Genomic DNA, 26,525 nt, shown 5'->3' on the forward strand with positions numbered 1-26,525 from the left:
GACATTTGGCGAGAGTAGGATGAAAATGGGATTTATTTCAGATCCATCATAGTGTTTTTAATTTTAAAACCATATGGGGTCTCATAATCTCAACGCTCTCCATTTTTGTAGTTATTCTTTACTCTTTTTTTTTTTTTTTTTTTTTTTTTTTCAGGCAGTGTGAAAAGTAACCTCCTAGGCTCCAATATTCCAAATTTGAATGTTTATGTGTTATTGATGATAAATAAATTTGCATTAAGCAGTTGTATGTAATTTCTCTTTATAATTTTATTGTTTTAATGAAATTTTTCGTTTATGAAGTCGATATGAAGGGTTTCTTATATTATTGATTTTAGCCTTGGATCCTTTTCCTTTTCAACCTGGAAATGTATCATTATTGTGCTGACTGGCTTCACTAAAATATGACTTTTAACATTTTGAAATTTTACTCTGGTTCCCTTTTTGGACAAACAATTTCCAAATTTCTCAAGTACATTACCAAAGAAAGAAAATACTGCCTGGCAAGGAGTAGTGAGTAAATAGAGTACAACAGTACAACACAATGCAGCTAAAAGTGAAAATCAAAATAGTTTCTTTCCTTCATCCAGATTGAAATGTATGACAGTAGTACAACCTAAAAGAAAGTGCTTACATTACTAGGGTACAGAATCATTTTGATGACTAAGCTAGAATTACTCTTCAAATACAGAATTAGCCACTAATCCTCTGATCTAGTGCAATATATAATTTCTCTATAAGCTGTTTAAAAGAATAAAAAATTGTTATTGTGGAAGCTTTTGCTCTTGCTCTTGCTCTAAGTCTGGAAATATAACAGATGGCTACCAGTTATCTTCCACTTGGAGACCCCAGCAATAAGGTTCACCTCTCATGAAGATAAGTTCTTGCTGCCCTCATATTCTCTCCTTATGATCTCAAGCACAAATTCGTTCCAAGTATCAACCGGACCTGGCATGCACCAATGTAAGCAATCCTGTGGTGGCGGCTTTCCATCAGGGCCACGCTTTGTTTGCTTATTCGGGTCAGGGCTTCTATATGGACCTGGATGTCCATCATGACGGTACTCAAAAGCTTCGGTGATATCCATCAACTCCAGCTTCGACTTGTTTGTCAATTTCTTTATTGCACGGTTAAAACCCATAACCTGTTTTTCATGCATTATATTTGTAAAACCATTTTCCACTCTCTGCCCAGGTGCAAGAGGCCTTACTTTCCCAGTGCATGATCCACCTGTATTCCAAGCCCCGCCTTCATAATGGTCAGGTGAATAGGAACGAACAATGGCAATTCCTGTATAATTTGGATGTGTAGCAAGAGCAGTGAGAATCGTCTCAACGGATATTCCAAATGCTTCAATATTGTTAATCTTCATTTGCTTCGATTTATCTGGCCACCACAACTGTCCTCCCACAATCTCATTGTTTAGGATATAAACAGACTGCTTAGCAAACCAATGGCCAGAGGAGAAAATAATCACATCAAACTGCGGAATGACATCCATCAAGCGGTCATCAGGAGCATCAAGGTGGAGCTTGGCCACACCCTCTGGGGCAAAATCAAATGCTTCGGATGTCTGCTTGACAAGCCACGAGGACCAAATACGTACTACAAAAGTATTTGTAGACTTGAAATAATATCTTTGCATTTTCTTGTTGCCCCGGTTTTTTGGGGCTTCTACCTGCAAACACCACACAGCGTAAGCACCACTATATTAGTAAACCTAACATTGTCCAGCTCATGCCTACAGTAGACACATGCCTGAGCTTACCCCCAATTTTATGACAAAAAGATGCTGGAGATGCAATCTAATATAGCTTGTATAAAAATCAAACAGTAGACAAGCGTACTACTAGCAAGGTTGAGCAATCAATTACAAACAAATCAATCCATCCAAAATTTTAAGCCCAAGCAAGGGCAAGACATGGATAAGTTACTAAATAAAGGATATCCCAAATACAACACAGTCACACTCTTACATCATCAAAAGTTCAGCCAACAATGTTTGTAACAGAGAAGAACAAATTATGAACTAGGCCTATAAGATCAATTTAGGTTGGGTCAAATTTTTCCTTTGCTGCTTGAGACCTTAAACCAAAGGGAAGTTTTTGATTCATCAAGTATTATAGATGATATTAACAAACACAAAGTAACATAAGTAAGAAATCGAGGAAAGACAGTCAATGACACCAATCTTGTCCCTTCGGGAAATGCAGCAAAAAGCTCCAACAAACTACTGGTCAACAGACTCAAAGAACCATATGTCTCTTAGAAGACGGTGGATATGATTATCCATACCGAAACATGTATTTCTCCCATGTGTGAAAAATAGAATGTATATGCAAGTATAATATAAAAAAAAGGGTAGGTAATTGCCTGCCAGAGAATGCACAACAATGATTCCATGTGATTTCGAGCAACAGAATCACCAATAAAAGCTATTGTCTTCCCCCTCATCAACTCTAGAAATTTCCGGGCATCAAAGCGTGGCAGGTCACACTGAAGGGGTTTCCATCGCCAGTTTTCATACTCCTTGTCAGGCCTCCCATTTCCCTGGCAATTTTGCATCTGTGTCAGGACAGGGCATGTATTGTTCGTATACTGTGGTCCTGATGAATCATAAAACCAACTTCCATGGTACAGATCACAGCCTACATGATACCAATGAAGGGTAAGTTAGAAGCTTAGAAAGAAGCAGTGAGGAAAGGACAATTAATACAAATGCAACTTGAAAAAGGAACATACTAGCTAAAGCCATTTGCTACTCGTTTCATAAGTAGAAGCTAACTAGAGAACTTTGACTTAAAAGAAAATCTGTTCTTAGAGAAATTTCTAGCAGATGGAAGCATGTAAGAATTCCTGTCACAAATGAAAGAGTCTAAAGATTACAAAAACAAGTCATATTTCAGCAAACATGGAAACTTAATAAAATAAAAAGATACCTGTATCGACTGAACCAGTACTTGCATCATTGGACAGATCAGAAGAAGCTGGATTGCTTCCAGATTTGGAATCAGATGAAGAGGTAGTAGTATCATTTTGTTCCGGCCCCACAGAAATTTCAGTAACATTGGATGATCGGAGAGCAGGTTTTGCTACATCTTCACTCTCATTGTGAGTTGTACTGAAGGACACTTGCGAGTTGGTATCATTGGACAAAGTCTGAGGAGTTGTTTCCACATTTTCATCAACTGAAGAACTACTCGAACCAGAAGGCACTGGTTGATCAACCGGTTTCACTGATACAATACTCTCATTAACTACCGGCTCATCTGGCAGGTCTTTAGCTTCTGACCCAACCAATGGACTATTTGAACTCGTGGGAACTTCTGAATTGGAGTCGGAACCAACATTCTTATCAGAACTTGACTCGGACACCGCATCCTTGTCACTCATAACTACATTGTTAGGAAGCGGCGAATCAACCAAATTCTGATTCCCTAAAGAGCTGGAAAACTCCAGTTTCTGCAAACTATCAACACCATAGAAATACCCCCGAACCGTGGAACCAATTGGGAACGAAACTAAAACCCAGGAAGCAAAAAGCAGAAACATAGCCAACCCTCCCACCGAAACCGCAATCCAGGAAACAGTTTTCGGGTATTGATTCATCGAAATCGAGCCTTTGGGTGAGGCCCAAGTCATATCTTTCCAAATCAAGTAACTAATGATTACCCAACTATCCAGAAAACCCCAAAAGCATTCACACAAATGGCCAAAATCCGATAAACCCCAACTCTGAACTCTCTTTCCAATTCAGGACAGAACCAAATCCAGCTCCCTCCAGCAACCCTGGAAACAAATGTAATTAAAGACTCGAATCCTTTACATCCCAAATTAATTAACAAAATGACAAACACATCCAAAATCCCAATGCAAATTAGTGAAATTACGAATCTAACTGTTTCCAAATTAGTATGAAGATCTATAGGAATGAATACCTTGATCGACACTCAACGAATCCAGGATCGCCGAAGATCGGAAACTTGAGCAATCTCCGTGACGGTGGCAGCTACCACAGACGGAGGAGTTAACGGCGACCGGAAAAGAGAGTTTCCGACCCGGAAAAGTTTCTATTATTGAGCGTGGAAGTTGAGGAAAACGAAGAATGGAGTGAGGCTCTGGGAATGTGAAGATCTGGGATCTGAGAATTTGGGGTTAAAATAATAATAGTGAGAGATTCAAAGGTGAAAGATTTAGAGTAAAATATAAATGTGTGGAAGGGTTTGCGCTTAGGATTAAGCGACTTTCCGTCTTCGCCTTTTGTGTGTTGCTTGGAGTTGTTTATAGTTTTGGAGAGGGAGAGAGCGAGGATGGGAGGGGTGGAATTACGGTTGTATCCCTGGGCGGTGGTGGGTACGAAAGGACGACCTCATGGTTTTTAAGTGTGGCGTGGGTAGTTGGGGACGTGACATGTTGACACGCGTTCGGAGGAGGAGAAGAGTCAAGGTCGATTTGACTTTTTGGACCGTTTTCAACTCTTCATATTGAATTTTGAGGAGAATGATTTAAAGTATTGGTGTGCACTTGCACTAACACAAATGAATTACTAAGGGACTAAAGGTACATTCATACTTAGACATATGAATTACTTTTTTGACAGTGGGGGATAGCACGAGAGTAATAGGATTGTCGACTTGAGAAATTACTCAATAGTTTTGAGTTATTACATGTCTGTGGTTCTTAATAATATGATCAATTCTTTCGTCTTGCTATGATAGTGATTGGTTTTGTTTTCCTTAAATTTTTTATTTTAATATCCCGTATGCACGTGTCGACGTCTTAGTGATTAGTTGACACATGATAACTCTAGATCATATAATAATTAATAATTAATTCGCCGGCCCAATGAAAGTGTACTACCAGTGAAAGGAGAAGATCAAAGTCGTTGACGGACACGGCTAGTGATAATAAAGTATTGTAATGTAACATGATAACCCACGATAGTGCTAAGTATTCTTTTTGTGAGAATAGTCTTTCTCTCCCACATTGTAATTGAGTCATTGTGGTCAATGGAGTCGATTTCCAACTATTATGATGTTTCTATCTTCGATTTCCGTGTGCATATTATGTGGGGAGTTATTCCACAGAATGTGGAGAAAATTACTGCACATATTTTATTTTTGATTTTTGATTTTTTTTGTTAAATTTTTTTTGTTTTTCTTTTATTTGTAAATTGACTGTTTTGTTTTTCTCAAATATTTTAGTTCAAATGTTTTTTAATATTTGAGGGATATTTTAGTAAAAATTTTCTGTTTTGGCTGACAAACTCTCTTCTCTTAATAATAGTATATAGATATGTAAATTTTTTTATTGTTTTTATTTTTTAAAATGAAAATAACATAGTAGATGGATGAATTTTTACAGTACCAATTTGAAAGCAAAAGAGGATTGAAGAAAATGACATGGAAAACCCTAAAGCCAATAAAAAGAGATGGAAAGTTCAACAGTGCCATTGTATAGGACTATAGGTTGGTTTAAAGTATATGTTGGTTTAAAGCAATGGTGGGTAGATGATTTGTAGACCATTTTCTTATGTAGAATTGGTAATTATAAATTAATGTATCAATGCCTTGGTGGCTTGGTGCATCGAAATGATTTATTTGAAGAACAAGTAAAATTATAGATCAAAGGGAACGTGAAAAAAGAAAGTAACAACTAAAACTCTAAAAATTACCAATAACACAAAATACAAACTAGTCCACAAGCAAAAACAAAAGATCAAGAGTAAAATACCTTGGTCTTGAGACAATAAGCAAGAAAGAACACATACAACAACGCTGCAACAAGAGCAGAGCATGCATTGAGATCAGTATGTTTACAGAAGATGAAGAGATCATCATGGGATAAACACAAACAAAAAGATCAATCAAAATTGATTGCCCACTAGAATAAAGGAAGAAACAAAAATGTTTTCGTAGTTACCAAGAGTCAATCACATTCAACAAATAATTGCCGACTTCTTTTCACCAGTTATTCCCTCATTTATTTGGAAATTGAGTGAATAAACCTTTCTATTTCAATATGTCTATCAATGAAGCTTTCCATTTATGGCTGACTTGCTTATAAATGGATGAAAGAAATTGATGTTAAGACGGCATAAAATGAGAATTCTATGATTTGAATCAAGATGATGTTGATTTAGCTTTGAATTAGCTGATAGCTGTAGGATTATACAACGCATGCAAATTTACGTAGCAAAAGAGAAGTCGAAAGATCTAAAAGTTGGTGACAAATAACAAACTTTAAGGTTGATTGTGACATTTTCTTTGTAGTTGGATATGAAAATTGTATCACCATAGTCGACGAAATTACAATTTAAGTAACTCAACAAAACAATACACGTCAATACTTCTCAAGTTATTTGACATCAACTCGAGAAACTAGCACACATGATGAACTCTTAGGTTGAATTGCAGTGTACATCATAACCAAATAGATTGCCTGCCTTAATAATATCGCTCTACCACCCTTGTCTACCCTCATTCGCTTCTTATGATCTCAAGAAAGAACTGGTTCCATGTATCAACTGGACCCGGCATGCACCAATGTAAGCAATCCTCCGTTTGAGGCTTTCCGTCCGGTCCAGGTTGTACGTGCTTGTTTTTTTTCAGGTCCGGCTCGCCATACCGACCCGGATGCCCGTGGTGGCAGTACTCAAATGCTTCAGTGATATGATGATCATTATCCATTAGTATTAACTTGGACTTGTTTATCTTCTTCTTAACCGCACTCTTAAACCCCATTACTTGTTTTTCATGCATACTCTTCGTGTCTTTATTTTCCGCTAATCACCAATAGGCATCACATTTCCAGAGCATGTTCCACGTACTTTCATTCCAATTCCCACCCTCAAAATGCTTCGGCGAATAAGAATTCAAAATCATCGTAATCCCGTTGTAATGTGGATGTGTTACTATTGAAGTGAGAACTGTTTCGACAGAGATCCCATATGCTTGAGTGATATTGAGGTGCACGCCTTCGTTGTTCAACAATTGTATGGAAGGTTTCTCAAACCAGTGGCCAGAAGAAAGAACCATCACATCAAATTGTGGGATTAGATCGATGAAATGTTTGTCCGAGACACCGAGATGGAGCTTCAACACACCATCCGGGCCGAAATCTCCATGTGCTTCGTTGATGAGCCGTGAGGATCAAATTGGAACAATTGTCACGAATGAGGACTTGAAAGTGTAGGTTTGCATTCTACGGTTGCTTCCCATTTCTGGAACTTCTACCTGCAAACATTACACCACCATTTGGTGTCACACAAGAGAGACTTAAAATGACAGTGGATGATCCATGATTAAAAAACAACTTGCAAGTTGTACCTAGCTACAATTGGCCTATACAACATCTTTCTTCATATTAACTTATCATGTCGCCAACAGGTTCAAATAGTTCTCATAGTTGAATACGTATAATGAGTGTATACAATGTCTTTTTCATGATAAATGATCACTTGATAATCGAGCACGTTCAAGAAGATCAATGCGATTATATATAAGATTAAGGATGTAGATTAGAAAGTGTAGACAAATGCCTGTTGGAGAGTGCAGAGTAAGGATTCCATGTGGCCTCGATTGATTGAATCGCCGATGAAAGCTATTGTCTTCCCTCTCATCAGTTCAAGAAATTTTATGGCATCAAATGGTGGGAGGTCACACTGAGAAGGCTTCCATCGCCAGTTCTCGTACTCCTTGTCAGGCCTCCCATTTACCTGGCACTTTAGCTTACTTGACATGAAGGGGCATGCCGTTGTATAAGCTGGTTTAATTGTTGGATCATAAATCCATGTTCCATGATACAGATCACGTACATCATCACAACCTACATTCGCAAATACAAGTCAGGCTTAGCAAGAAATCAACCAAATTAATCGAAATTCCTGAATCGATCGATTAGGAACCTGAATCAAATGGAGGAATGCTTGTTGCATGTGCCACGCTCGGGGATTTGGAATACGAGGAAGTTGGGGTATTGTTTGGTTCTAAGTCCCAAGAAACCAAAATTCTGAGCAATACCAATCCTCCAGTTGAAATCAAAATTCAAGAAAACTAGGGTTTTAGGATAGGCAAAGTCTTTGAACTAGAACCCTTTGAGGATGCCCAAGTCATTTGCTTTCCAAAATCAAGTGAGGTCTCTATACTTGTGTAAAAACAAAGGTCTTGACTACTTGTGAAGCCTATGCATGGATATGATTGATAAGATTGTGCAAATTGGTGACTGAGTTCCACTTGGCCCCAACCATATCAATATGTGCCACCAATGGCTCCTCTGATACAGAGAGAGAAAATTAAAGCATGGGATGAACTGGATATGGTTTTGTTTGTACCTGATTTTGGTAAATTGGTCCTTAAATCTTTGGCCGATAGATGAGGAAAATATGGTGCTTTTATTGTTGATACTTAATAAAATTTCATATTTATAAAAAATTTTAAGACAAAGAGAACAAATACAAGTACCTTCGCCCCTAGCTCTCTGCTAGGGTTTGTGGAGCGGCGCGTCTCGTGGCCGTCGCATCCTAAATCTGCTCCATTCATGGAGATACTTCTAGGCTTCGGCCTCTATGTGTTGACTCTTGCTGTTTTCGATGGTGGAGTGTTATGTGAGGAGAGTTTTGGCGTTGGTGTGGTCATGCCGGCGAGCCAAAGAAATTTTGGATTGACGAAGGAAGGCGGCGGTGGTTGTCGGCAGGAGTGGGATCCGGGTAGTGGGTTGAATATGTTCCCTCTCTCTCACGGTGGTCTTCGCAGGTTGTTCCATTCTGGCGCTGACGGTGCGATGAGCAGGCTGTGGTCTGGTGTAGGCGACCTTGTTTGGGCAGTCGGCGATCTTCGAGATCTGCGTGGTGAGGTAGACGACGACCCTTTGATTGGAGGCATGGCAGCGACGAATACCGGGTATATCGTCGGCGGTAAGGTCAATTGCCCAGATGCTTTGGGTATGGGGCGAAGACCTAGTGGGCTCTGGGCTCAAGAGTTTTTGGACATGGGCCAAAGCAGCCATAGGTGGACAAGCGGATTTGGGCTTCCACAGTTTCGGATCCAGATCTGGGATCCGGGTGGTTGTTGCAAATGGATTCGGATCTGGGATCCGGGTGGACGTTGGACTTGGACTGCGACCCATGTTTTTTTGTGGGCTGTTTGTTTGCAAGAATGGATTGGGGCTCCTGTGCTTTATTGGTATTGGATCCAGGACCCAATTCTATGGTATTTGTTCGTGAAAGATCGTCTGCCAACATGGCCATGTTCTGACACCCTTGGCCGGCTTCGATCTTTAGGTGGGAGAGTGCCTTCATTCCAACGCCAAGTTGATTTTTGTCAATTTGTGTGTTGGAGTTCGATGGGTAGTCAAACCACCGACTACTCAATTCACTACACGGCTGCAATCCGTAGTGTAAAATTAGCTGGCGTTTCGACGTTGCTACTCTTGCGTTTTTCCTTTTTTCCTTGTTTTTCAGATGCAATTTTTGCATCTTTTCTTTTTGTGTTGTTTTCTTTCATGGTTGATGCATTTTTGCATCGTATCGTTGTAATCTTTCATTTTCAATAAAGGGCTGACATCATTTTACTCAAAAAAAAAAAAAAAATTCATATTTATATTTATGAGATTTTATTAGATATTAACTTTTGGAGAAGAAATGAGAAGGCTTAACAGGGATAATTATTCTTCAGAATACTTAATGCAGAGATTTTATTGAATTTGAAGGCATTAGAGAGAATATTGCATAATGCATATTTAAGAGCAAATCAATTATAATGGCGCCGCAAGAAGGATGCAATCATGGTGCGATTAAGGAATTTATTACGCCTAATTGTATTTTCTTTCCTAAATGTTATGTTTGTAATAGTATAAATAGGAGGCATTTAGGCTTTAGCACATTATATCCCCGACTAACACAACACAACTCAATTACAATGCATCAATTCTCTGCAGTTCTTTTCATTATTGCTCTAGTCTACTTTAATTTTTTATCGCTTTCTTTACATTCCGCATTTAGCACATTAAGGAATTTATTACGCCTAATTGTATTTTCTTTCCTAAATGTTATGTTTGTAATAGTATATGTTTGGACCCAAAATGAACATTTTGGCCTGACAAGGCATGTGTTGGAGAAATTGAGCCAATGTCAGTGGCTCAAGCTATATATTGTCGACAAGCTCGAAATATATATTTAGAGGCTAAATAAAGCCTACTATGGAAGCATAGAAGCATGAAAAGTTAACTTTAGCACATTTTCCTACTTCGGCTAGGAGAAACCGAGCTAAACAGAAGGAGCGGCCGCCTGACCAAATAAACTCTAAATGAGCTGAAACTCTGCAGATCCATTCTAGACAGCCCAAGGATCATTTCTTATGAAGAGTCCCAGAGCTAGTTTTGAGTTGAAGGCCTTCAAACAATCCGTCCAATTCTCTGCAGAAGCAAAACTGGAAAACTGGACCTGTAAGAGGTCCAGCAGCATTTCCGGCCCAACCACATGGAAGAAAGCTCTGAAATTTGGTCAGCATGATCTAGATTCATAGTGGAACATTTTTTATGAAGACATCATGGCCAGAATCTGAATTTCTGATGGAGATATACATGAAGGAATAAAGGAGCCGAAAGTGCTTCCTTATCTCCCAAATTCATCATTCCTATTAGTGCTCCACCTCCATCTCCACCTCCCTTATCTCCCAAATTCATCATTCCTATTAGTGCTCTACCTACACCTCCACCTCCCTTATCTCCAATTAGTGCTCCACTTTCATTTGTTTAATGCCAAAGTAGTTGGCATGGTAGCCTATAAATAGAGGTTACATTGAAACACAATACACACATTCACATTCAACAACAACATCTCTAAGATGATCTAAGTTCTCTCTAGAGCAAACCTCTCTAAGAGCAACTCCTCTCCTTCTCTTTCTCTTACCGGTGATCACACTCCTAGTCCTAGTATTCTCAGAAGCCGACTTTCAGTGCCACCAAACCCTCTGTCAACGTGCTTCGGTCCTAGTCTCCTCGGGAGCCGACGGTAGTGCCGCGACCACAACGGTTACAGAACCAGCCAAGCAAGGGTAACGCCCTAGCAACCCAGCCAAGCTAAAGTCACGCTTTAGCAAGATCTCAACATTTCCCGGTGATGTCGCTCTGCTCGATCTACAACATTGACTATCGATTGTGTTAACAAGAAGAAACTTCAGCAAAGTCCTCACCACGAGGCAGAAAGAATCCCACGACGAGGTTGGTGCTCTCCTCGTCTACAATCGCTTGATAGAAGTCAGGTCAAGGGACACCCCCGACGACCGCACCCGAACGGTGCTGGCACGCCCGCGCAAGAAAAGAGACTGTTGACCAACTGCAGCAAAATTGGAGCCAAACAGTATAAATAGGAGGCATTTAGCACATTGTAAGTGGTCCCCGACTAACACAACATAACTCAATTACAATGCATCAAATTCTCTGCAATTCTTTTCATTATTGCTCTAGTCTACTTTAATTTTTTATTGCTTTCTTTACATTCCGCAGTTTACTTTCCTGCAATTTACTCTTTAGCCTCTTTAAATTTCATGCATTTAAATTCTCGCATTTAGCTTCTTGCTCCTTTACTTTACACACCTTTACTTTCTGCAACCTATATCAAAAAATCAAAAAGAGAAGCAACATCGGTGAAAACTCCAAAAGTCCTTACAACAAAGGCGTTCGAACCTAGTGGCTGAGACAGTTCCTTCCTTGGCCCATAATCACTTGAAGAAGTTAGATTAAGCGCAAATTATATCAAAACCTCGCTTGGCCAATAGGCCGCGAGTTGGCAATCCAGAAGGACAACTAGACTGCAAGTCCCTTGGCCTCTAATTTTGGCCGAGACGATTTTGAGGTAAACAGATTTTGTATGAGAAATGTATATGAAGGTTTACTGTAATTATAAGTGTAACAATCCAAATAAGAGCTGCAGTGAGTTGGGATTCATTGCATCAAGTATATGACTTACTGAAAGTGAAACAGCTACGTTTTATAAGTGCAAGACAGCAACCTAATTAGATGTTCGAGAGTAAATAGTTGCCCTTTAAAATTACGGAGTTGATATAACTTGTTTTACTTGATGTTCATATATATGTACCAAGACTCCAAGAGAAAAGAAAGGAAGAATGTATTGGGAGACTTCTATATGCAGGTGAATTCACTCTATGTAATTTCTCTGCAAAACAAAACAGAGAAGTTATTTTCCTATGACAAAGAATTCAAATCAGACACTGGCAATGGCTCAATAATAGAATGCAACACATGCATGTATATGTCAGAAAATGGTGAACAAAAAAATTTAACAACACTAGAACACTAGAAATTGATCGAAGACGAGTCATCGTCACCTCAGATGCAGATATTCATTAGTCCTCATTGAAGCTTTGTTTGACTCTTTCAACAAATTCCCTGATACAATTGAAGTATATATCCAAAAGACAAATTGAAATCAGTACCTTTTGATGGCACAAAGGCAAGACTGAGGGATTAGCTTTGATGACTGCATTACTTTCTCGAAGACGCTTGCTGGCACCTACCAACATTTGGAGTTCCGGCATCCCTAAAGACCAAGAAGAAGCTTGTCTGTCATTTTGGAGGATAAAAGTTTTTCAAATGATCTTGGAAGAATGGAAAACAAAAGACCTAGAGAGAAGTTCTTCCGGCGCGGCCACCATAAGTCTTATAATGATGCATTGTTTATCAGGAGACTGTTATAAACATCAGAAAGCATTCGATGAAATAATGCCAATATTATCTGCTTGATAGTACCCTTGAAGACAACTTTTCATGATAATGAAACTTATGTGGTAGTGACTAGTGAGTAGTGATGTTAGAATTTAAACTGCAGGTTGAAGAACATCGTAATACAGAAAAGCTTCCACGGCACTATGAATAAAAAAGATGTACATATTGTAATCGCTTACACCACTAGCTCTGCAGGGCACCAAAGCTTGCAACAAGAAAACTCTGTCACATTTTCTATGCAAAAATGAAGATAAAATAGGAAGGTGCAATACTTTGCGGATGAAATATTTGTCGCCCAAAACCTCCTATAAGAAAACGTGCAATAAATTGTTTTGTCACCGCTGATGAGTGATGTCATAATTCACCCAAAACTATCACGTGCATTTATTTAGTAGGAGGCGGAGTTGACTAAAGCACATATTCATTATTTACGGGTTTAAAGCCATATTTAATAAGAGGTGGAGTTGACTCGAGCACATACCCATTCTTCATGGGTTTAAATCCATAACTCTATTATGCCAATGTCACTTTACCAACGAAGTTGACACATTGTTGAATTTGGAGTCTCTATGGTCAGTATGACTATTTTTCCAGCCTCATGGTGTATTCTGGAGAGTTCGTAGCTCCTATATCAGTTATTCGAACATAAAAAAATTGATTAAAATCTGTTGATCTAGCATACTCTCCCTATGAGGTGTTTTTTTTGTGTACTAGAGCGTTCGTAGCTCCTATATTAGTCATTTGAACATAAGAAAAATTAACAACCTTTTTTAAGTATGCAGCTCACACTCACCAAACTAACAGACCTAACCCGTTTCCACTAGACCAAACCTTCGGTGTTTTTTTTTTTGAAATGAACCAAACCCTTGGGTGCTAGTAGCTCATATTTGTGTTTGTTCATACTAGAAGATTTTGATTTCGTATAAATGAATTCACTCCGTTAGATGAAGATGAGTCCATGACCGTCTGGCCTCCCGCCAAACCCAGAATTTATCCCAAACCTCACTCTCACGTTCTCTTCAAAACCACTCTAAAACCCTAATCTCCCTCCCTAATTCCCCACAACCTCTCCTCCCTCGCCCTCGAGTTCCAAACCCTAGGCCTTCCGCCACCGTCGTCGTCGTCGTCCTCCGACGATGAGCTACGCGGCGCACAAGATGATGCACTGGCCGACGGGCATCGAGAATTGCGCCTCCGGCTTCATCACGCATTCTCGAGCCGACTTCGTCCCTCGAATCCCTCCCATCCAGACCGACGACCTCGACTCCGATTGGCCCGCCGCGCGCCGCGAAATCGGCCCCGTCCCCAATCTCGTCGTCACCGCCGCGAACCTCCTCGAGGTCTACGTTGTCAGAGTTCAGGAGCAAGACGGCGGCGCCAGAGGTTCTAGAGCTTCCGGAGGATCGAAACGCGGCGGTCTCATGGACGGTGTCGCCGGAGCTTCGCTCGAACTCGTCTGCCACTACAGGTATCTTTGCCCTAACTAAATGCTTTACAGTTGCTGGAATTTATACTGGGATTTGTTGCTGATAGGTTTCGATTTCGTATCTATTTGGTTGTAATTGCGTTACAGATTGCACGGCAATGTGATGACAATGGCGGTGTTATCTAGTGGAGGTGGTGATGGTTCTAAAAGAAGAGATGCTATTATCTTAACCTTCGAAGATGCGAAAATTTCAGTACTAGAGTTCGATGATTCGATTCATGGACTTCGCACTAGGTACATTACTTTTATCTGCATTATTTCGGTATTTGGGTCAATGTTATGTTGATTAAACCTTAGTTTGATTCCACATTGGACCGTAAGTATTTTAAGTTTAATGCTTGAAGCCAATCGAAACCTGAATTTCTATACAAGGGGGATGATAGTGAACCATAATGCCTTGAGAATTAAAGTGTGTTTTATGAATTTGCAAACTGTATACTTGATCTCCTGTAGCAGACTTCTATACAGTAACTGAATAACTGACTTGAATGTAAGTTGGTTGCGTAATTTAGCGACTGAAGTCTCTTAAACTCTGTAATCTGTGCCATGATTTTAAGTTATTTCCTTCCTTTAATGTGATTGGAATTTGGCTCAAAATGATCAATTTCTAAATGTGTAAGGACACTCTGGGTCTAAGGTGATACTTCCAACGATAAGAAACATAATTTTATTCTTTTGTTTTTTCTTTTTGTAATTTGTTCAACTGTCTTTTGCAAGATGATCAAAATTCATCAATTCTGAATTCTTTTTCCTTCCAGCTCTATGCATTGCTTCGAGGGCCCAGAGTGGCTTCATTTGAGAAGAGGTAGAGAATCGTTTGCAAGAGGCCCATCAGTAAAGGTTGATCCTCAAGGCAGATGTGGAGGCGTTCTTGTTTTTGATTTGCAACTGATAATACTTAAAGCTGCTCAGGTCTCTTCTGTCTCCTTAACTTCTTTATTTTAATGGTTGACAACTTGACATCCTGAAAAATATATAATACTAAAACTTACTTTTTCCTGCTCTATCAATTATAGGATATGAAAAATGAAGGAAACATTGTTGGGTTAGCTATAATTGTAATTTTTGACTTGTATGCGTTATAAAAAGCATATTCAACTTGGCTATGTCGTTATTAGGTCTGTCTCTCATATTTAACAAGGTGCTGTTTAAATGTTGGCTCTCATGGCATGTGATGTTAAACAATATGATACAAGAAGTTAGTTTTCATTGTTGCTATAAAACTGGTAGGATTCAGATGGAAAAAAAAGGGTAGCCTTATTGGTTTAGCAACAGTCTATGTATTGCCTTTATGCAGTATATGCCTTCACTAGTAGCATGCTCAAGTATCTGTCTTGGTTATTGTGTTCCAAGGTCGTCTATTGCAGGTGTGCCTTGATGAAAGGGTTCTCTGGCACAACACTAGATGGCATCATGAACTGTCCTTACCATACATGATGAACTTTTTTATTTGAAAGCAGTTTCCCCTATTCTTAACTTTGATGTCTTTGTTGTCAGGGTGGCTATGGTTTGGTTGGGGATGATGATGGGTTTGCATCTGGTGCTGCAATTTCTGCTCGTGTCGAGTCATCTTACATTATTAGTCTACGAGACCTGGACATGAAACATATAAAGGATTTTACATTTGTACATGGTTAGTTTGGTCATGCAATAATCTTTGAAAGGCCTGATGATTAATATGACTTTTGTAGAATAATCTTTTTTATTTATTTGTTACTTTTAAATGTGGATCCAGATCTCTTCTTCACAAAAGAAAAGAAAAGAAAAGAAGAGATTTCCTAGTATCTAAGTGAAATTTGTATAATGAGATTCTAGAAATTTGATTATTTGAAATACTGTGAATTTTAAAATACATTAGAAAATTGCATTATCTTGAATACTCAAAGTTATCTTCAGCACAGTTATTTTTTTCCTTCCAAAAATGTGATAGTTAATTGGTTTTTAATACTCAAATTTGCTTATAGCCTTATATTGAATTCACGAGTAGACAGAAAACAAATAGGTTACTTAAATGCCTTCATGCGGCCTTATATCTATCAAAGCTTCACATAATAAGATTTTTATAGGTTACATTGAGCCCGTTCTGGTTATCCTTCATGAGCGGGAGCTTACTTGGGCTGGGCGTGTCTCATGGAAGCACCATACATGTATGATTTCTGCACTTAGTATCAGCACAACTTTGAAGCAGCATCCTCTGATATGGTCAGCTATTGTAAGTTCCACAAAAAATTAAACTCTTCTGAAAATTATGGAACTGACCTTTTGACAAATTTCCAAATTTCTTATCTGTTGTATGTGATTTAGATCCTTGTAATCTATAATATTATTGTTCAAATTATCAGCTGAACATAGAAGTGTAAAGGAATATCTTTCTTGAAAGTTGAAAGTCTTGCTTACTTTTTCATAACGGAGAATGTATATGGTTGGAAGTAGTGATATTGGATATTCTCTTATTTTTTTCTCAATTTCTTTGGTCAGAACCTCCCACATGATGCTTATAAGCTACTTGCTGTGCCATCTCCAATTGGTGGTGTTCTTGTGATTAGTGCAAACTCTGTTCATTATCATAGCCAGGTAAATTACTTTCTTCGAGTGGAATGTTAATAGTTGAATGGTTGAAGCATATTTGAAGGGCTTGTTTCCTATTTCATGCAGTCAGCTTCATGTGCATTGGCATTAAATAGTTACGCCGTTTCTGTTGATAGCAGGTCTCTCCTCTCTCTCTCTCTCTCTCTCATCCGCGCGCACACACACACACACACACCCTGCTCTCCCTCCTTTTCTTTGGCTTCATTCTCTCCAAAATCTTTTGCTTATATGAGGCCCATATTTTTTTCTCATATTTAATATTTTCTGCGTGATTCAGTCAAGAGATGCCAAGATCTAGTTTCACTGTGGAGCTTGATGCTGCCAATGCTAGTTGGTTGTCAAATGATGTTGTCCTGCTGTCTACAAAAACCGGGGAGCTCTTATTGCTCACCCTTGTTTATGATGGAAGGTCAGTCATCGTATTTACTTTATAATATGATTTTGTTTGCTTAGTTTTCGTAGTCTTGTTTTGTGTGAAGAAGCAGAGCTCGTTTACTTATTCTTTGCCACCACTGGGTGACTATAGTCTGTGTTTACATAGTACGGAAATCTTCTACGAGTCTCTTATATATATGAGTAAGAAAGAAGGGTTTGAAGTTTATTTATTTCACTTTACTATGCGCTAATTTGGAAATGGTGAAGCAATGGAAACCTATTTTCTGCTGACATGGTAATTTTGCCCAATTATTAATTTATGATCTGGATAATGCCACAAGTTGTTGGAATGTGGCATACCTTGGATGATTCTTGAGCAGCTTGACTTTTTTCTCTTCCCACCTGCATGGTAGTAGGAAATACATATGTGAATATATGATATATATATATATATATATATTTATACACACTTATGTTCTTCTAAAATAGCTTGCTATGCAATGATCCTATTTTTATATGCAGGGTCGTACACAGACTTGATATTTCAAAGTCTAAAGCTTCAGTACTTACGTCGGTGAGTGCCATTATTTTGTTGGCCCTAATTTACTTTTATCTATCCCAGTCTTAAGTTATTCTGTATCATTATATAATGTAATATTAATTGTAGTTTTGGTGAATCCACTGTTTCTTGTGTAGGGAATTGCAACAGTTGGAAATTCATTATTTTTTTTGGGCAGTCGGTTGGGAGACAGTTTGCTTGTGCAGTTTACTAGTGGAGTAGGGGCCTCGATGTTGTCAGCTGGTTTGAAGGATGAGGTTTGTGTTGAAATCATTAGTTTGGCTCTTAGTTGTGAAAAAGTTAATATAATTGCTGTTTTCAATCATCATTTTGAAGTCTGCTACTCTGCTTCTTGTTAATGAAATTTGAATTTAGCTCCCTTGTTTGATATTTACTCATTTTTAGTGTCTTTAACTGTTATACCCTTAATGTTTCTGTTTCTCCCTACTTTAAAGAGAAATCTTTTGAAGTGGAACTTTTGTGCATCCTTTGTTTTTATGCGTAGTTGAATCTTCCAAGATTTTGATAATTTTCATGTTGAGCGAAATCTCTTCAAGTATTTTCTTTGTTTTGATCTTTACTGATTGCAAACCTTGTTGTTTTTCCAATAATTTCTGTACTTGAATGGATAAAAAACATTCCTGATGCTTTAATGTTACAGGTAGGAGATATTGAAGGTGATGCCCCATCAGCTAAGCGATTGCGAATGTCATCTTCTGATGCATTGCAAGATATGATTAGTGGTGAGGAGCTCTCTTTATATGGGTCAGCTCAAAACAATGCAGAATCAGCTCAGGTTGTTCACTTTTTGAAGAATGCATTTCCTGTTTATGTTTTAATCTGCTTGATTTGTTCCATACGGGGAATTTTTAATGAAAAAACAGTGAGAGGATCTCTGCCATTGCAGAACGAGATATTGTAAACAGAAAGAGCATTTAAATTTGAATTGAATGCATACGTGCTTTCATGTTCTTTTTATTACATATTTAGCAGTTAAATATGTTATGATTTGGTCTTTATGTTATGATTCGTCGCTTATATTATATTTTTTTTTGGGTACATGCAGAGGTCTTTCTCATTTGCGGTCAGGGATTCTTTGGTTAACGTTGGTCCTTTGAAGGACTTCTCCTATGGGCTAAGGATAAATGCAGATGCAAATGCTACTGGAATTGCTAAACAGAGCAATTATGAACTGGTAGCTGATGAACTTACTCCCCCCTTGTTATATACAAGTTTTCCTTGATATGAATAATGGGCTATATGCTTAATCTTAACCGGTTTCGGTAGGCTCCTTCTGGAAATGATTACAATGCCTGCTTCCTTATTTCCTTAATCAGGCAACATTTAGGCCATTTTGGAATTTACTTGTCTTTATCTGTTATTTGTAAATTGGGAAATTTGACATTATGAATGTTGGTATTGTTTTATAAATAGATAACTGTAATTTTTTTTTTTTGGGGATAAATTTTAGGTGTGCTGTTCGGGTCATGGAAAGAATGGTTCGCTCTGTGTTCTTCGTCAGTCAATTCGTCCAGAAATGATTACTGAGGTCGGTGGTAGTTTATTTTCGTTGTATGTCTTGCTACTTTAGTTAATATCCATTTACAGTAAGAGTTGATCAAATGAAAATGACCGTACTTTCTGTTTTTGGATTTAACAGGTTGCACTACCAGGTTGCAAGGGAATTTGGACCGTTTACCATAAGAATGCACGTGGTCATAATGCTGAGTCTTCCGATGATGAGTATCATGCTTTTTTAATTATAAGTCTGGAGGCTCGTACAATGGTCAGTCATCTTCTCTTTTATGATACATTAAACCTGACACGTTCTTTCTAGGTCGATAAATTTTTGTTGTTCAGCTTTGCATAATGATTAATGAATCATTCAAATGTGCAACATTTTTAAAATGATAATTATAAGTCACTTGTAAATCCTATTTATATTTTAGAAAAATAGGGTCTTTGGGTTAGGGTGTTGGAGGGGGCTCTCTAGTAGATGTTGTATGGGTAGTATAGATGACCAGATTAATAAAGTACAGCCACAGACTGCCCCCCAGCTTATATCCCAAAAATCAGCTACTTTAAACATTTGGAGTCATATGGTGCGTACACAGTTCTGTACATACCAGGAAGAGCTTAGTCTCTGTAGTGTTTGATATTTACAATTTCTGTCAGACTTTCATTTGAAATAATCTTTAACACCCCTTTACCAAATGTTGGCTAGGTACTTGAAACAGCTGATCATCTGAGCGAAGTCACAGATAAAGTTGACTATTTTCTGCAAGGGAGAACAATTGCGGCAGGGAATTTGTTTGGAAGGTGAGTGTTTAATTTCAATTACATGCTTCAACTCTTTTATAAATTGTTCTCATCAGTTGGCTTATACATTGTGTTTTGTATATTTAACTTATATTTACTTTCAATTTGGATCTACAACTATTTACTCTGTAAAGGACAATGGCGGTCTTCATGTTCATACTAATTCCTTCTTGTTTTTTAGGCGTCGAGTTGTGCAGATCTATGAAAGGGGAGCTCGAATTCTAGAAGGCTATTATATGACTCAGGACTTAAGCCTTGGTGCCTCAAACTCTGAATCTGGCACAGGTTCTGAGAGTGCTACAGTATTATCAGTTTCTATTGTTGATCCGTATGTGTTGCTGAGAATGTCTGATGGTGGTATTCGGCTCCTTGTTGGAGGTATCTTTAGTCAAGCTTATGCTATTTTACACAAATGATTTCGAGTGCAGTCATGTCACTCATAGTCGTTTCTTGGCTTTGCTATTTATGTGGACATTATTTTGAACTCTCTGTTTCACTTATTGCCTTAAGAATTAAATATGCTAAAAAAAACATGGAGCCTTAAGTAAATATTCTTTAGCTAAAATCCTCATTATATAATCTAAATGGAGGAATTTTACATGCATTTGCATGTCTGATAATTGAAACTCTGTCTGCGGAACTATACATGCATATGCATGTTGGAAACTGCGTAAAGAATTCGATTTTTTTTTTCTGTGCTAATATCATTATGTTTATATAATAGCTGATTGCCTGAGTATTTAATTTGTATTCTTATGTTTCGATCTTTTTGATGCATTGCTTTCATTTTCCAAGAATTATTCTGCTTGGAGTTTTTATGGATAAACATGGATCAGCTCATGTTGATTTTCATTTGCAGATCCTTCTTTGTGCACTGTTTCTATAAGCATCCCGGCAGCCTTTGAGAGCTCAAAGAAAATAGTATCTGCCTGTACACTGTATCATGATGAAGGACCTGAGCCATGGCTCCGGAAGACAAGTACTGATGCTTGGCTTTCTACAGGCATTGACGAGGCCATTGATGGTGCTGATGGTGTATTACATGACCAGGGTGATATATATTGTGTCGTTTGTTATGAAAGCGGCTCCCTTGAAATATTTGACGTACCAAATTTTAATTGTGTTTTCTCTGTGGATAAGTTTGTATCTGGAAAGGCACACCTAGTTGACACATTTATGCGAGACCCACTAATTGATTCCCAAAAGATGATCGGCCAAAGCACTGAAGAAGTGAGTGGCCTGAGCAGGAAAGAAAATATACACAATATGAGAGTTGTAGAGCTGACAATGCAAAGATGGTCAGGACAGCATAGTCGTCCATTTCTTTTTGGAATATTGAATGATGGGATGATATTTTGTTACCATGCGTACTTATATGAAAGTCCAGACAATACCAAAACTGAAGATTCAGCTTCATCACAAAATACTACTGCTTCCAGGCTTAGAAATTTGAGATTCGTTCGTGTTCCCTTGGACACATATGCTAGGAATGACTCATCAAATGGAATTTCCGGTCAAAGAATAACTGTTTTCAACAACATTGCTGGTAATCAGGGTTTGTTCCTTTCTGGTTCAAGACCAGCTTGGTTCATGGTATTCAGAGAGCGGCTTCGTGTTCATCCACAGGTGAGAAATCCACGTCTCTTTCTGAAATAGGGAAATGATTGAGGCAGCCCATGTTTTTTATATGCATTGTAGTTGGTATATTACATGATTATGCTGGACGGATGAATTTTAAAGGTACTTTCTGGAAATAAGTTTAACAAAGAGTTCAAATGGAAGTCCCATGTATATATTGGAAATAACAGTTTCTCGATGAGGATGTTGGATAGGGCTCTCAATACTCAATAGAGCTGTTAGAGTTAAGAAATTGGAAGTTTTGATCGTCTACTAATGGAGTTTCTGTGTTATTTTCTTTGGCAGCTTTGTGATGGTTCAATTGTTGCCTTCACTGTGCTTCACAATGTTAACTGTAATCATGGACTCATATATGTTACATCACAGGTTTGTACACAGTATACTTCCATTCTCTCAGAATTGTTCCTAAACTAGGATTGCTCATTTTGGCTAATCCTATCTCTGCTTTCCAGGGTATTATGAAGATTTGCCAACTGCCATCTATTACAAGCTATGACAATTATTGGCCTGTACAAAAGGTGGGTACTCCATTAGGATAATGTATAATAAATCCTACATTTGTGTACATACTGCCATCTATTAGTTATATTTATGCATTACTAATGTATTCTCGTGTTTTAATTAGATTCCGTTGAAAGGGACTCCCCACCAGGTCACTTACTTTGCCGAGAAGAATTTATACCCACTTATAGTTTCCGTACCTGTGAGTATATCTGCACCCTCTCTTTTTCTTGCTCAATTCTAATATCTGTCTTTTTTTTGGGGTCTGAAATCCTAATATCTGTCTTACATTAAGATTTTATTTTCACATTGTTGCCTAGCATGCACCCAAACAGGCAAACACTACATATCCACATGTCACAGGGCCTGTTTGGTATGCAATGCACACATCCACACAAACCTTGTCAAATCATCAATTTCTTTAATTGGGATTCGGTTATTCCGTGTACACAAATTCTTTTAGCTTGACTCTCTTAGCACTATCAACTTTTGTTTAGCTCTGCATATGATTTTTCTTCTTCTTATTCACACACATTATGAGCCATTTTCGAGTAATACACAACAATTAATGTTCTTCAGGTTCAGAAGCCACTGAATCAAGTTCTATCATCTTTGGTTGATCAAGAATTTGGCCATCAGGTTGAGAATCATAATTTGAGTCCTGAAGAACTACACCGGACTTATACTGTTGATGAATTCGAGGTTCGGATTATGGAGCCAGAAAAGTCTGGTGGCCCTTGGCAAGCTAGGGCTACCATTCCAATGCAAACTTCTGAAAATGCTCTGACTGTTCGCGTAGTTACACTGTTTGTAAGTTTGCTGGCTCCTGATGTGTCCTATGCTTCTAGACAATCTCCTTATCTTTATTTTATTAGATTTCTTTTCTCGAATAAGTCACATATACTTCATTGCAGAATACAACAACAAAAGAGAACGAAACACTTTTAGCAATTGGGACAGCTTATGTTCAAGGGGAGGATGTTGCTGGTAGAGGACGGGTTCTTTTATTTTCGGCGGAAAATAATGCTGACAATCCTCAAAACTTGGTACTTTTTCAGAACATTTACAACTTTTCTCTCTTAACTCCATCTATTACTGTACAAACTTTATAGATACCTTTTACCTGTTATGCTTCTCTCTAAAGTCTCAATTCTATGAGATAATTACAGTTATTTCTGATTTCAGGTTTCAGAGGTTTTCTCCAAGGAATTGAAAGGTGCCATATCTGCATTGGCCTCGCTTCAAGGCCATCTACTAATAGCTTCTGGTCCTAAAATTATTTTACACAAGTGGACTGGTAGTGATCTGACTGGTGTTGCATTTTTTGATGTTCCACCTTTATACGTAGTGAGCTTGAATATTGTGAGTATACTTCCTTTACTCAACTTTCTCTTTTAACTGTTTCCCTTACCAGTACTTGACTATGTGATTAAGACTTGTACTTTGATATGTTAAGGATATGTCTGTTGAAAATTTGAAATGTGTCAAAACTTTTCATTTGCTTGTTAAGTTTTATCCTCCTTCTCAGTTGTTTGTTTGATAACTTCTCATCTTAAAAATAGAAGGAATTGAAGGAAAAGGAATTAGAAGTTTCTCAGATAAATTAAATGTATTTATTATTGATATTCACACACAAAAGTTTCCATGTGTGCGCATGGTCACATGTCTCCATCTGTGTGCATAGTATGCTCAATTCATTTAGCATGATCCTTGTTAATGGGTAAATTCATTGTTTCAGGTCAAGAATTTCATTCTCCTCGGTGACATTCACAAAAGCATTTACTTCCTCAGTTGGAAGGAGCAGGGAGCTCAACTCAGTTTATTGGCCAAGGATTTTGGTAACCTTGATTGTTTTGCAACAGAGTTTTTGATTGATGGTAGTACTCTGAGCCTTGCAGTTGCAGATGAACAAAAGAACATTCAGGTCAGTGCCTTGTAGTTTCAGTTTTTATGTTATTTAGGTGTCTTCTTCTACTGCCCACCCGTTAAGCATACAGTTATGTTAGTCTTCTTTTAGGTGTCTTCCCTACCACCCACCCCTTAAGCATACAGGGGGTTCTACCAAGTGATATATATTAAGATAATTGAAATCCTTTGTCTTTTGAAGAAAAAGAACAAAAGGTTAATGAAACTATCGATATCAGGTTTCCCTTTTTTTAATTTTCTTTTATTTGTCTTATAATTCTGGGGGAGGTTTTATGCAACATTAGTCATGACTCAAATGATGCTTTTAGTGGATGGTTTACTTTTGCTTGAATGTGGTTTATGTGCTAAAACAGATTTTTTACTATGCACCAAAGATATCTGAGAGTTGGAAGGGCCAGAAGCTTCTTACAAGGGCTGAATTCCATGTCGGTGCCCATGTGACTAAGTTCTTGCGGTTACAGATGCTTTCTACATTATCTGATCGAACTGGAAAAAATCCAGGCTCTGATAAAACAAATCGCTTTGCTTTGTTATTTGGTACCCTGGATGGCAGCATTGGTTGTATTGCGCCTCTCGAGGAGCTGACATTTCGTAGATTGCAGTCATTACAGAATAAGCTTGTTGATGCTGTTCCCCATGTTGCTGGTTTGAATCCAAGATCATTCCGCCAGTTTCGTTCAAAAGGAAAAGCTCATCGGCCAGGCCCTGATAGCATTGTTGACTGCGAGCTACTATTCCAGTATGTTTTGATGTCTGAGTTCTCTAATGTACTTAAATGGTCGTTTTTCATGTCTTTCAACATTCAAAAGATCTTGTTAGTTATGTTGCATATCATTTGCTCTGCGTGTTTATATCGGTTAGAGTTAAGACATTTAATTAAGAGGCTTATATCAGTTAGTTGTTATGCAAACACTATTAGTAGTCATAATGAACACTAACAACTGCACTACAATTTCTATACTTCCAGTTATGAGATGCTTCCGTTGGAGGAACAGCTTGAGATTGCTCAACAGATAGGGACAACTCGCCTTCAAATTCTTTCAAACTTGGACGACCTCTCTCTGGGAACGAGCTTCTTATGATTGTAGCAAATTTGAAGGAGCTTACAGGGTGGAACCCGTTATATTTGTGTTACTGAATCCCTGGCAGCTGGCATTACACTCATTTTTAATGGTTGGGTTACTGAACACTGGTCACTAGTTCTAGGTAATGCAGTTGAGATCTGCTTGCTAATAATATTAGCTAGTGTTAGTAAGTTGTTTCCTTTTAAGGACAGGTTATCGTAGTCATTAACCTTAGGCTGAGTTCTGTCCTCTGCTAACGTTCACCTGAAAAGACTTGATGATATTGCCGGGAGTTTATCAAACTGCAGACCTCGTAAGCACTTGCACTTGGATTTGTAGGGGAGAATCACATATACAATTGTGTAATTAGGACAGGTAATGGGTAAGAGGATGGAAGGAGAAAAAAGTAGGGGGTTTTGCATTATGATAAGATTGAAGCTTTTTGTAATACTACAGTTGTCGCATTGTAAGCTGTTAATGATATGAAAAGAGAGGATATTAGTTCCCTACTCAATGCTCCCTCAATCTCCCATTTTGTGACTTATTGCTTGTATTTTGTCCTTGTTTTGGATCAGTTGTTAGAATGGAACTATTATTTGGCGTTACATATTTTGATCTCATCTTAATGGAAGTTATTATTGCATGATACGCCTCTGGAGTGTCTGTTGGATAGTAAAACTGAGAAATGTAAGGCAGCGTTATAGGCGCTAGCAAGGCTAATAATGTCTATGCATGTACAAAACTAGTGAGGTTCACGATGTCCACGCCCATGCAAGTCAGTGACACTAGCAAGGTTATCTATGCCATGGAAGCAAGCGAGGCTAATGATATCCATGCAAACTAATGAGGTTACGATGTCTAGGCTCATGCAAGTGGGGTTAACGATGATAACTATGTCTATGCAAGCAAAGCTAATGATGCCCACGCTCATGCAAGCAAGCAAGACCATGCACATGGAAAGATGTGTGTGATTTTCTAACCTTGTGTGAGTCAATCCGTGAACTTTCAAAATCATGATTATCACCTAAAACTGTGGATGCACACGTTTTTTTTCCTCATCAAAATCTCCTAATTGGTAATGCATGATTTTAAGCAATTCTACACCTGATAGACCTCAAAATCTAGACGAATCTGGTTGGGATTTTTTCAGGTTCGTCACTTAGAACATGTCTTAAAAATCATATTGTACTTAGTGAGATAATGACATGGGAGGATTCAAAACAACAAAAAAAAACAAAAAATTGTGTTCACAAGGTTTGACACGGCATGACATGTCCAAACGTGTCAAACCATGCCAGTACCACTTTTTATTCAAATTGTCCTGTGC

General features: G+C 38.2%; 2 protein-coding genes and 1 pseudogene across 4 annotated transcripts; 1 reads left to right on the forward strand and 2 right to left on the reverse strand.

Annotated features, from left to right (window-relative positions):
* Nucleotides 1-548: 548 nt before the first annotated feature.
* On the reverse strand, nucleotides 549-4,264 carry LOC133714992 (protein YLS7-like). 2 transcript variants are annotated; one of them, XM_062141291.1, is made up of 5 exons: nucleotides 3,936-4,264; nucleotides 3,028-3,786; nucleotides 2,937-2,961; nucleotides 2,371-2,645; nucleotides 549-1,675 (listed from the first exon to the last, which is right to left on the reverse strand). In XM_062141291.1, the coding sequence occupies exons 2-5, from the start codon at nucleotides 3,637-3,639 to the stop codon at nucleotides 866-868; spliced, it is 1,722 nt and encodes a 573-aa protein (XP_061997275.1). In that variant the 5' UTR covers nucleotides 3,640-3,786; nucleotides 3,936-4,264; the 3' UTR covers nucleotides 549-865. The 2 variants fall into 2 exon arrangements, with proteins under 2 accessions (XP_061997275.1, XP_061997274.1); XM_062141290.1 differs by having other exon boundaries at nucleotides 2,937-3,786.
* Nucleotides 4,265-6,476: 2,212 nt separating this feature from the next.
* On the reverse strand, nucleotides 6,477-9,123 carry LOC133716949 (protein trichome birefringence-like 18; annotated as a pseudogene).
* A 4,512-nt stretch (nucleotides 9,124-13,635) lies between these two features.
* Nucleotides 13,636-25,712, forward strand: LOC133714605 (cleavage and polyadenylation specificity factor subunit 1). 2 transcript variants are annotated; one of them, XM_062140757.1, is made up of 26 exons: nucleotides 13,636-14,209; nucleotides 14,315-14,461; nucleotides 14,986-15,139; nucleotides 15,725-15,860; nucleotides 16,294-16,439; nucleotides 16,706-16,801; nucleotides 16,883-16,935; nucleotides 17,094-17,225; nucleotides 17,714-17,765; nucleotides 17,888-18,007; nucleotides 18,412-18,546; nucleotides 18,817-18,945; nucleotides 19,222-19,299; nucleotides 19,411-19,536; nucleotides 19,975-20,069; nucleotides 20,251-20,447; nucleotides 20,929-21,695; nucleotides 21,993-22,073; nucleotides 22,160-22,225; nucleotides 22,333-22,410; nucleotides 22,788-23,018; nucleotides 23,123-23,254; nucleotides 23,394-23,570; nucleotides 23,947-24,132; nucleotides 24,509-24,873; nucleotides 25,102-25,712. In XM_062140757.1, exons 1-26 carry the CDS (start codon nucleotides 13,878-13,880, stop codon nucleotides 25,214-25,216), a joined length of 4,326 nt encoding a protein of 1,441 aa, XP_061996741.1. In that variant the 5' UTR covers nucleotides 13,636-13,877; the 3' UTR covers nucleotides 25,217-25,712. The 2 variants fall into 2 exon arrangements, with proteins under 2 accessions (XP_061996741.1, XP_061996739.1); XM_062140755.1 differs by having other exon boundaries at nucleotides 13,637-14,209; nucleotides 24,488-24,873.
* Nucleotides 25,713-26,525: the final 813 nt, after the last annotated feature.

This window comes from Rosa rugosa, chromosome 6, assembly GCF_958449725.1.
Source record: "Rosa rugosa chromosome 6, drRosRugo1.1, whole genome shotgun sequence".
NCBI lineage: Eukaryota > Viridiplantae > Streptophyta > Magnoliopsida > Rosales > Rosaceae > Rosa > Rosa rugosa.